Source organism: Stomoxys calcitrans, unplaced genomic scaffold (assembly GCF_963082655.1).
Source record: "Stomoxys calcitrans unplaced genomic scaffold, idStoCalc2.1 SCAFFOLD_159, whole genome shotgun sequence".
Taxonomy (NCBI): Eukaryota; Metazoa; Arthropoda; class Insecta; order Diptera; family Muscidae; genus Stomoxys; species Stomoxys calcitrans.
Genome location: NW_026739336.1, coordinates 31,875 through 43,289, shown reverse-complemented (window position 1 = coordinate 43,289; position 11,415 = coordinate 31,875). Strand labels below are relative to the sequence as shown.

General features: G+C 40.3%; 1 protein-coding gene across 1 annotated transcript; it reads left to right on the top strand.

Annotated features, from left to right (window-relative positions):
* Nucleotides 1–1,640: 1,640 nt before the first annotated feature.
* On the top strand, nucleotides 1,641–10,279 carry LOC131998441 (cell adhesion molecule Dscam2-like; the record flags this gene model as incomplete). Its single annotated transcript, XM_059370730.1, has 3 exons — nucleotides 1,641–1,768; nucleotides 1,905–2,005; nucleotides 10,075–10,279. Coding segments are annotated over 3 exons (434 nt in total), but the record flags the coding sequence as incomplete, so codon positions are not given.
* Nucleotides 10,280–11,415: the final 1,136 nt, after the last annotated feature.

The window sequence follows — 11,415 nt, the reverse complement described above, 5'->3', positions numbered from 1 at the left end:
GATCCGTCGACTTAGGGTCTTAGGCCAATAAAAGCCACATTTATTATCCGATTTTGCTGAAATTTGGGACAGTGAGTTGTGTTAGGCCCCTCGACATCCTTCTTCAATTTGGCTCAGATCGGTTCACATTTGGATATAGCTGCCATATAGACCGATCCTCCGATTTAGGGTCATAGGCCCCAAAAAGCCACATTTATTATCCGATTTTGCTGAAATTGAGGACAGTGAATTGTTTTAGGCCCTTCGACATCCTCTGTCAATTTGGCTCAGATCGATCTAGATTTGGATATAGCTGTCATATAGACCGATCCTCCGATTTAGGATCTTCGGCCCATAAAAGCCACATTTATTATCCGATTTCGCTGAAATTTGGGACAGTAAGTTGTGTTAGGCCCTTCGATATCCTCCGTCAATTTGGATCAGATCGGTTCAGATTTGGATATAGCTGCCATATAGACCGATCCTCCGATTTAGGGTCTAAGGCCCATAAAAGCCACATTTATTATCCGATTTTGCTGAAATTTGGGACAGTGAGGTGTGTTAGGCCCTTTGACAACCTCCGTCAATTTGGCTCAGATTGGTTCACATTTGGATATAGCTGCCATATAGACCGATCCTCCGATTTAGGGTCATAGGCCCTAAAAAGCCACATTTATTATCCGATTTTGCTGAAATTTAGGACAGTGAATTGTTTTAGGCCCTTCGACATCCTTCGTCAATATGGCTCAGATCGGTCCAGATTTGGATATATCTGCCATATAGACCGATCCTCCGATTTAGGGTCTTCGGCCCATAAAAGCCACATTTATTATCTGATTTTGATGAAATTTGGGACAGTGAGTTGTTTTAGGCCCTTCGACATCCTTCGTCAATATGGCTCAGATCGGTTCAGATTTGGATATAACTGCCATATAGACCGATCCTCAAATTTAGGGTCTTAGGTCCATAAAAGCCATATTTATTATCCGATTTTTCTTTAATTTGGGACAGTGAGTTGTGTTAGGACCTTCGACATTCTCTGTCAATATAGCTCAGATCGGTTCAGATTTGGATATAGCTGCCATATAGACCGATCCTCCAATTTGGGGGTCTTCGGCCCATAAAACACGTATTTATTGTCCGATATCGCCGAAATTTGGTACAGTGCGTTAAGTTAAGCCCCTTGACATACTTCTGCAATATGACACAGATCGGTCAAGATTTGGATATAGCTGCCATATAGACCGATCTCTCGGTTTTAGATTTTGGGGCCATAAAAAGCGCATTTATTGTCCGATGTTGCCGAAATTTGAGACAAAGAGTTAAGTTAAGCCCCTCCACATATTTCTGCTATGGGACATAAGGTATGAGTTTTGCACCGGATTGGTGGGTATCTAAAGTTCGGTCTGGCCGAACTTAAGGCCTTTTTACTTGTTTAAATTCCTTTTTTTGCTTGTTTAAATTTTCTTTGGAAACCTTATAATCCTTTCTCACCACTGTTACCATGATCCTTATGTATTCCCTTATGTTGCCAAAGTCTTTTCATACACATGTTGCTTAATTTAAATAATCTTTTTGATGATACTTTTTCCTTTCCTGGTCTCATATGCACGAATTTGCCAATGTGCACACCTATTGACACTGTTTTCTTTCTTTTGCAGTTTACGTTTTCTGGCCAAATACTCGTTGATGATACAAAATGTAGGACGCCGAGATCGTGGAGTCTATCAATGTTTGGTGCAAAATCAAAAATCCAGTGCTCAAGCCATGGCCGAATTGAAATTGGGTGGTAAGTATGACAGGGAGGCAGGCAGGCTGGCTGGCTGGCAGTCAAATGTCCTACATGGCTGTGTGATTGGTTGGGGAAACAAGTCATAACTTATGTGCTCACGTATGTCATGTTCCTTTTACTCTTTGTTTTGCAGATACTGTTCCTGAGTTGATTTATACGTTCATCGAACAGAATGTTCGCCCAGGTCCATTAATATCGCTTAAGTGTTCAGCTAGCGGTTCACCGCCACCACAAGTAAGTTTTGGTTGAATGAGCACGAAGGTTAAAGGAATTTAATCTCTTCATGGGTCTTTTTGTTTATTGGATTTCCATCAATTGATATAAATATAGAAAGGATTTTTATTATAAGCATCACCAATGTAGGAGGGGGATATCCCTTATAGCCTACACCAATACTATGGTACAGGTTATTATACTTCGAAGGCAGAGAGACTCATTGATAAGTATACGGATCGACTCAGACTCATTTTCTATTTCGATTACCATCTGTCTGTCTTTCTATATAATTTCCATTCGATCATTTTGAAATTTTGAGCAGCCTTTTTTTAAAGCAATCTTCAAAGTATATTGAAAAGCGAAGGAGTGGGACCAGATTTAGATATAACTCCGATTAAGACAAATGTTGCCATAATATGGTGTTTTCTCATAAAATTTTCCCTGAAAGAATCTCTTATGACATTTTTTGCGGTTCAGTATGGGAAAAAGCGTTACATAACCGACGAGTTCATCTTCTGCCGTATGCCAGGCTCCGTTAGTTTCAATGGTATCGGCTAAAAACTCAGCCTGTGGCACATGACCGATTAACTCCACTTTGGAACCGCTTTAGCATTATTTCCAAATGAATCCCATATATGGTGATTGTCCACATCTGGTGCCCATATCCCATATCTGGTGATTGACCCCCTTGGTCATTTGTTTGCAATGCTAAGAAGGAGACGAGCTAGACCCATTGTATACCGATCGGCTTAGAATTACTTCCTGATTCGATTAAGCTATGTAAGGCTGTCCGTCTGTCTGTCCATCCGTCTGTCCATCAGTCTGCCCATGTATTCTTGAAATCAACGTACAGGTCGCATTTGTTGTTCGATTACAATCACATTTTTCACATGCCATTTCTTTGGCTCAAGGACAAATGCTATGGATTTTGGAATAAATCGGTTCAGATTTAGATATAACTCCCATATATTTCGTTCATCCGATGTGAGCTGTTTTGGCTGTAGCAGCCCCAATTTCCATCCAATCTTTGCGAAATTTTACGTGAGGTATTTCATTGGACCTTTTAACTTATCCTCAAAATTTCATCAAAATAGGTCTAGTTTTAGATTTAGCTCCCTTATATATATTTCATCCGATATGGATGTAGCAGCCACCGTTTTGGTCCCATCTATTGGGTTGCCCAAAAAGTAATTGCGGATTTTTTAAAAGAAAGTAAATGCATTTTTAATAATACTTAGAATGAACTTTAATCAAATATACTTTTTTTACACTTTTTTTCTAAAGCAAGCTAAAAGTAACAGCTGATAACTGACAGAAGAAAGAATGCAATTACAGAGTCACAAGCCGTTGAAAAAATTTGTCAACGCCGACTATATGAAAAATCCGCAATTACTTTTTGGGCAACCCATATAAAATTTTGCACGAGGTGTTCGATTATGGCAGTACTTGGGATTGTTTTGTTGGGATCGTTATAACATTTTACTGCTCTCGCACTTACTTAATAGTAGAAGGTAGACTCGGTGTTGTAGGGTATTATATAGTCGGCTCCGCCCGACTTTTGCCTTTCCTTACTGGTTTTAATTGTGTATGATCCAGACCCTTGGATTCATACCTTACGCTGCTACGTCCAGTTCCATCCTGTGTAGTTGTTCGGCGTATCTTATCACCGCCTCCCAGTACTTTTCGTTCTCCAACATCCACTGGACTATTGTCCCAGACGAAAAGTTACTTGGGATTGTTTTGTTGGGATCGTTATAAAATTTTTACTGCTCTCGCACTTACTTAAGACTCGGTGGTGTAGGGTATTGTATAGTCGAGTCCGCCCGACTTTTGCCTTTCCTTACTGGTTTTCATTGTGTCTGGTCCATACCTCTGCATTCATACCTGCGCAGTCTAGGTCCATCCTGGGCAGTAGTTGTTCGGTGTATTTTATCACCGCCTTCCAGTCCTTTTCGTTCTCTTACATCCACTGGACTATTGTCCCAGACAAAAAGTTGCCAAACCCTGCCTCCATATCCATGTGTCTTTCGATACAACGCATGCAGTGGAATAAGGTGTGCTCCACATTGTATGCAGCTTCTAGCATAAAAGCACTTCTAAAAGAGAATATGCCCCTTCTAAGTAGGTCTTTTCGCAAGTAACCATGTCTAGTCGACATCTGTTTAACATGATAGTTGACGTCGCACAGTGGGAGAAAATCAAAAAAAAAAAAATATTAAAAAGCATTATGTTTGGCTGGGCCGAACTTTGGAAGCCCATTACCTCGGGTATATATGCAAACCAACTTTTGTCATTTTCCGGTGGAAAATTAACCATTTATACACCCATAGCAGCTTTATCGAAATATGGTCCGATTTGGACCAAATTCGGCGCGGATATTGAGTGGTCTAATAAATAAAAGTCACTGTTCATTTTTTTTTTACAAAATATTGGTCTGTTTGGCAGCTATATCCAAATATAGATCTATCTCAACCATATAGGATAAGGAAGACGAAAAGCCTAACGTAAGTCACTGTGCCATTTGAAGTCCAAAACCTTAACTCGAGAGATCAGTCTATATGGCAGCTATATCCAAATCCGATCTGGGTCAAATTAATGAAGAATATCGAGTGACCTAACACAACCCACTGTCTCAAATTTCAGCGAAATCGGTTAATAAACGTGGCTATATGGGAATCTAAGAGTTTAAATCGGCAGATGGGTCTATATGGGGGTTATATCAAGTTATAGTCCGATATAGCCCATCTTCGAACTTAACCTGACTATGGACTGGAAAATAATCTGTGCAAGGTTTCAGCTCAATATCTTTATTTTTGAAGACAGTAGTGTGATTTCAACAGACAGAAGGACGATTTCAACAGACAGATAGACGAACGGACATGACTAGATTTTTACAACGATCCAGGAAATAAATACTTTATGGGGTGGGATATGCAAATTTCGATATGTTGCAAACGGTGGGTATTACTAGTAAAATCAAGTAATAGCGTGCTAAGTTCGTCCGGGCCGAATCTTGTATATCATCCACCCTGGATCGCATTTGTCAAGTTCTTTGGCTGATATCTCATTATGGGCAAACAAAGGATAGTGGATGAGGATTGCTATGCTATTTGAGCTATACCAAGTTATGAACCGATTGGTGTCATGTTATGAACCGGTGGTGGCTATTGGAGACCGAAGAGGAATTCATTGTGCAAAATTTCAGTCAAATCTGATAAGAATTGCACCCTCTAGTGGCTCAAGAAATAAAATCGCCACAACGAGGGATACATGCAATCCCACAAACCCATGCGGTTGGGCCGCTGGGCCAGTAACCCAACCCTGGAAAACATAGAACTACTATGAAAAACAAGGGAATAGTATAAACGGACCCCCCCAACGTTGACGACCCACGCAAACGAAAAAAGGACCATGATTTGCGGATCTGCACCTGTAATGTCCGCACTCTTTATAGAGAAGGTGCAGTATACGCGCTGGCGGATGTATTAGAGAAGTACAAGGCAGATATTACCGCCTTACAGGAAGTGCGCTGGACTGGGAATGGCGTCACTACAACACCAAACGGTGACGAACTATACTATAGCTGCCATAACACGAGTCATGAATTTGGCTGCGGATTTGTGGTTAGTCGGAGACTGAAACACCTAGTCTCCAGCTTTACACCGGTGGATGAGAGGCTAGCCACAATCCGCATAAAAGACAATTTCTTCAATATCAGCCTTATTTGTGCCCATGCCCCGACGGAAGACAAAGACGAGCAGACCAAGGATATTTTCTACGAGCGCCTAGAAAGAGAATATGACCGCTGCCCCGCCTATGATATTAAAATCGTTCTGGGAAATTTTAATGCGAAAATAGGGAAGGAAGAAATTTTTGGTCCAACAGTCGGAAAGTTAAGCCTCCACGAGATAACGTCCAGCAATGGGTTGAGGCTGATAGATTTCGCCGCGGCAAAAAACATGGTAGTTAGTAGCACCAGATTTTAACATAAAAATATCCACAAAGCCACATGGCTGTCACCTGATTAAAACACGAGAAACCAAATTGATCACGTTGTGATAGATGGAAGGCATTCATCTAGCGTGTTAGATTGTTGCAGCAAAGGTTCGCTCCCGTTTGAATATGGCGAGGAAAGTACGATCCGAAACTGCACGAAAGCTGGACATTGAAAAGCTGCAAACACAACAAATGGCAGCGGCATACTCCACTCTTCTGACCCAACTGCTTGATGAAAGCACTCCTTGATCCGATCATATAATTCTGCAATCAGTAGCAACGCGCCAAATGAAGAAGAGGTATCGGGGGGAAAGGGAGAGAGGAGTCTATTCCGCAGAAAGAAGAAGGTAATGGAAAGACGTGAGTGCGAGCGAATTGAGATGTACTGGAGTCAGAATGAAGTCCGGAAATTCTACCAAAGAATTAAACCTCAAACTGATGGCTTTGGTGCAGGCACATCCTCCTGCAGAAAAAAAGGAGGGAAATCTGGTAACTGACACAGATAACATGCTGAGGATATGGAAGGAACATTTTACCCAACTGCTAGTGTCCGACGTTGGCATCGAAGAGGATACCGCAGAACCAATCCCTGATGATGGTATAGAATGTTTACCTCCTAGTCAGAATGAGGTCCAAGTAGCAGTAACCCAACTAAAGAACAACAAGGCAGCAGGAGCCGACGGGTTACCCGCTGAACTATTTAAGACCGGAGGCGACACGCTGATAAGGCGTATGCATCAGCTTGTCTGCGCAATTTGGCTACAAGAACGCATACCCATGATTGGAACCTCAACATACTATGTCTCGTACACAAGAAAGGAGACAAGACGGAATGTGCGAACTACAGAGGAATAAGTCTCCTCCCCATCGCATACAAGATACTCTCGAGCGTACTGTGTGAAAGATTAAAACCTAAAGTCAATGAGATAATTGGGCCCTATCAATGCGGCTTTAGACCTGATAAATCCACCCTAGACCAGATTGAATATCTGCGCCAAATACTGGAAAAGACCCGAGAAGGAGAAATCAACACCTTCCATCTCTTTGTTGACTACAAAGCCGCCATCGATACTCCTTTACGTCCAAAGGTATTTCAAGCCATGTCTGAGTTTGGTATCCCTGCAAAATTAGTAAGACTCTGCAGGATGACACTTGCTGATACGCGTTCCTCAGTAAGGATAGGAAAGAATCTCTACGTGTTACTCAAAACCAAAGGAGGTTTCAGACAAGGAGACAGCCTGTGGTGTGATCTCTTTTTATTATCCTGCTGAAGAAGATTATACGAGATTCAGATGTGAATAGATATGGCACACTACTCACAAGACAACAAATGCTACTCGCCTATGCCGACGATATCGATATCATAGGTCAGTCACCGCAAGTAGTAACTGCAGCCTTTGAAAGAATCGAAAGAGAGTCAGTGAAAATGGATCTGGCAGTAAATGGAAATAAGACGAAATGGATGGTTTCAACTTCCAAAAAGCCTTGCACAACCGAACAGATAAAGAAAATGGAGAAAGTTGGGAACCACAACTTTGAGACAGTCAGTAACTTTATCTGCCTCGGCACCGCCATATCCAAAACGAATGACACCAGTTTTGAGATTAAACGAAGAATAATCCTCGCAAACAGATGCTACTTTGGACTAAATAAGCAGTTTAGAAACAAGGCCACCTCTCGACCGACTAAGATTAAACTATACAAGACACTGATACTACCCGTGCTGTTATATGGTTTTGAAGCATGGGTACTTGTGAAAGCAGATGAGGCAGTACTTGGAGTGTTTGAAAAATTATTCGTAAAATATATGATCCAGTTAGCGTTAGTAGAGAGTATGGGCTTCGCATGAATCACGAGCTGTATGACGACTATAGCATATTAAGTTATACGTATCAAAATACAACGGCTGCGTTGGCTAGGTCATGTTATTAGAATGGAAGAAGAACCTCCAGCAAAGAAGTCTTTTAAAGGCAAATACGGTGGTACACGCAATTCGGGAAGACCAAAAACCCGATGGAAATATCAAGTGGTGGGAGACATCTCGAAACTTGGTGTCAGAGATTTTAGAATGAGCGCAGAAGATCGAGGCGCATGGAACAAATGTTGTATCATAGCCAATTAAAGTAAAGTAAGTAAGCATATCAGGTTGGACCATAGTTACCACAGATGTAGGAAGTCATGAAGAGTTCGATGGGAGTATCTTTATTCGTTCGGTAAACATCTTTTGGCGGACTGGGGGACTTACCGATAGATGAAAGATCGAATAGGTATATCAAGACTAACAAGAATTCATAGGTATTTCAAACGGAGCGGCTAGCTTAGTGATACCATCATCCTATGGTTGTGGATATAAAAACGACTTGAGTTCTGCCGGAGCGAATTATTTGTTATCGAATAAATACACCTCGCTATTAAAGATTGCTACAATATTTATAATATTCTTAATCAATTTTTTTATTAGCATTCTTTTATCGATAACTCTTAAACAACAAGACAGTCAATATATCATCGAAAAATATTTTCCAGTTGTTGTTGTTGTTGTTTATTGAAATCTCATAAAACTTGTTTACAGTTAGTTGCCTTATTGTATTACAAATTGATTTCATATCAACTCATATTTTTTATACCCACCACCGAAGGATGGGGGTATATTCATTTTGTCATTCCGTTTGCAACACATCGAAATATCCATTTCCGACCCTATAAAGTATATATATTCTTGATCAGCGTAAAAATCTAAGACGATCTAGACATGTCCGTCCGTCTGTCCGTCTGTCCGTCTGTCCGTCTGTCTGTTGAAATCACGCTACAGTCTTTAAAAATTGAGATATTGAGCTGAAATTTTGCACAGATTCTTTTTTTGTCCATAAGCAGGTTAAGTTCGAAGATGGGCTATATCGGACTATATCTTGATATAGCCCCCATATAGACCGATCCGCCGATTTAGGGTCTTAGGCCCATAAAAGCCACATTTATTATCCGATTTTGCTGAAATTTGGGACAGTGAGTTGCGTTGGGCCCTTCGACATCCTTCGTCAATTTGGCTCAGATCGGTCCAGATTTGGATATAGCTGCCATATAGACCGATCCTCAGGTTTAGGGTCTTAGGCCCATAAAAGCCACATTTATTATGCGATTTGGATGAAATTTGGCACAGTGATTTGTGTTAGGCCCTTAAACATTCTTCGTCAATTTGGCCCAGATCGGTCCCGATTTGGATATAGCTGCCATACAGACCGATCCTCCGATTTATGGTCTTAGGCCCATAAAAGCCACATTTATTATCCGATTTTGCTGAAATTTGGGACAGTGAGTTGCGTTGAGCTCTTCGATATCCTTCGTCAATTTGGCCCAGATCGGTTCAAATTTGGATATAGCTGCCATATAGATCGATCCTCCGATTTATGGTCTTAGACCCATAAAAGCCACATTTATTATCCGATTTTGCTGAAATTTGGGAGAGTGAGTTGGGTTGAGCCCTTCGACATCCTTCTTCAATTTGGTCCAGATCGGTCCAAATTTGGATATAGCTGCCATATAGACCGATCCTCCGATTTATGGTCTTAGGCCCATAAAAGCCACATTTATTATCCGATTTTGCTGAAATTTGGGACAGTGAGTAGCGTTGAGCCCTTCGACATCCTTCGTCAATTTGGCCCAGATCGGTTCAGATTTGGATATAGCTGCCATATAGACCGATCTCTCGATATAAGGTTTTGGGACCATAAAAAGCGCATATCCGATGTCGCCGAAATTTGAGACAGTGAGTTGTGTTGGGCCCTTCGATATTTGTCTTTAGTTTGCCTCAGATCGGTCCAGATTTGGATATAGCTGCCATATAGACCGATCTCTCGGTTGAACAATGACTTGTACTTATAAGCATTTGGTCTAAATCGGATTATATCTATATAGCTGCTATGGGGCATAAGGTATGCATTTTTCACTGGATTTTGACAAAATGTGGTTCACATATATACCCGAGGTGGTGGGTATCCAAAGTTCGGCCCGGCCGAACTTAACGCCTTCTTACTTGTTTATTTTCCCTTCATTTCATGTCCTCACTCTCACCACCATGCTACGCTATGGCACAGTTCTCCTGGCTGTTGGACTCACAGCCTATTATGGATATTTCTCTGCATCATCGCTTTGCAATTGGGCAATTTGTCGATATGTCAGGCGATGTGATAAGTCATTTGAATATCTCCCATGTACGGCCGGATGATGGTGGACTTTATAAATGCATAGCAGCCAATACCATGGGTAGTGTGGAGCATTCGGCACGTCTTAATGTCTATGGTGAGTACGAATATCTTCTTTAGGATATATTTTGAAAATAATGAACATCTTTCACGAAAAATTGGATTCATGCATCACGTAGCATAAGATTTAGGGAATGCTGTATATTTTGAAATTACAAAAAAAAAAAAAAAATGATTTACGCAGTTATAAAGATAACGAGCATGAAACTAGAAAGATGAAAATGGATTATTATATGGAAGATAGATTAATATTTATGGATCCATTACTAATAGGCCAATTAAAAAATATTTCTTTTTTACACTAATGGAGGAATTTATTAACTCGATGTGGAAGAAATGTTATCTTAGTTATGTGGAAGAAGTCGGAGTAGTCAAAATGATAAAAACGATGCTGATTACACTGCTGATGACATTGGCACATCAATCAGCAATGTAATCAATATAACTGTATCCCCATATCATGATAAGAATTGGTGAGGGGATAACCACCGCTAACATCTTTTAGCAATTTTCTCACAGAAGTTAAGACCCAGGCATTCGGTGTTATAGAGGGACACGCTTATTCCAGCATCACTATATATTCTGTAATACATTTTACATATTTCACAAAATAAAAATTGTTGAAGTGAAGAAAAATACATCACTTTGTTGAATACTGCATTAACCTTAAGTACTGAAATGTAGAAAAAATTTGTCCATAAAAACCAAAAAATTTCCATTTCGTTGCTAAATATCACATAGCCCGATGACTTTTCAAAAACTCAACGTTGCCTCAGTTTGCATCTCTTATCTTTAATTCCTTTCATCATCACTTTGAGTACGAAACAATATTGTCCAGTTTTGTATCTTTTTTTCTTGGTTTTGTTTTGCAACTCAAAGATACAAAAATGAACTAAAGTACACATCTTTATAATTTATTCTAGTCATTCACAAAAATCATCATCAGAAGCCTCTTCATGCCATTGCCATTTTTGGCCTCTATCACATCATAGTAGTTAGAGCTTGGACATCTGTTGACCTTTAAATGAAATGCTTTGCTCTGTATCAGTTTGGCCTATCATTTGGCAGAACGATGATGGAAACAACAAAAAAAAAAAAAATGAAATGGAAAATTTGAAATTTTTCATAAACCAAGCCTAGTAGAACGAAAAATTGCAAAAAACAAGTAAACAA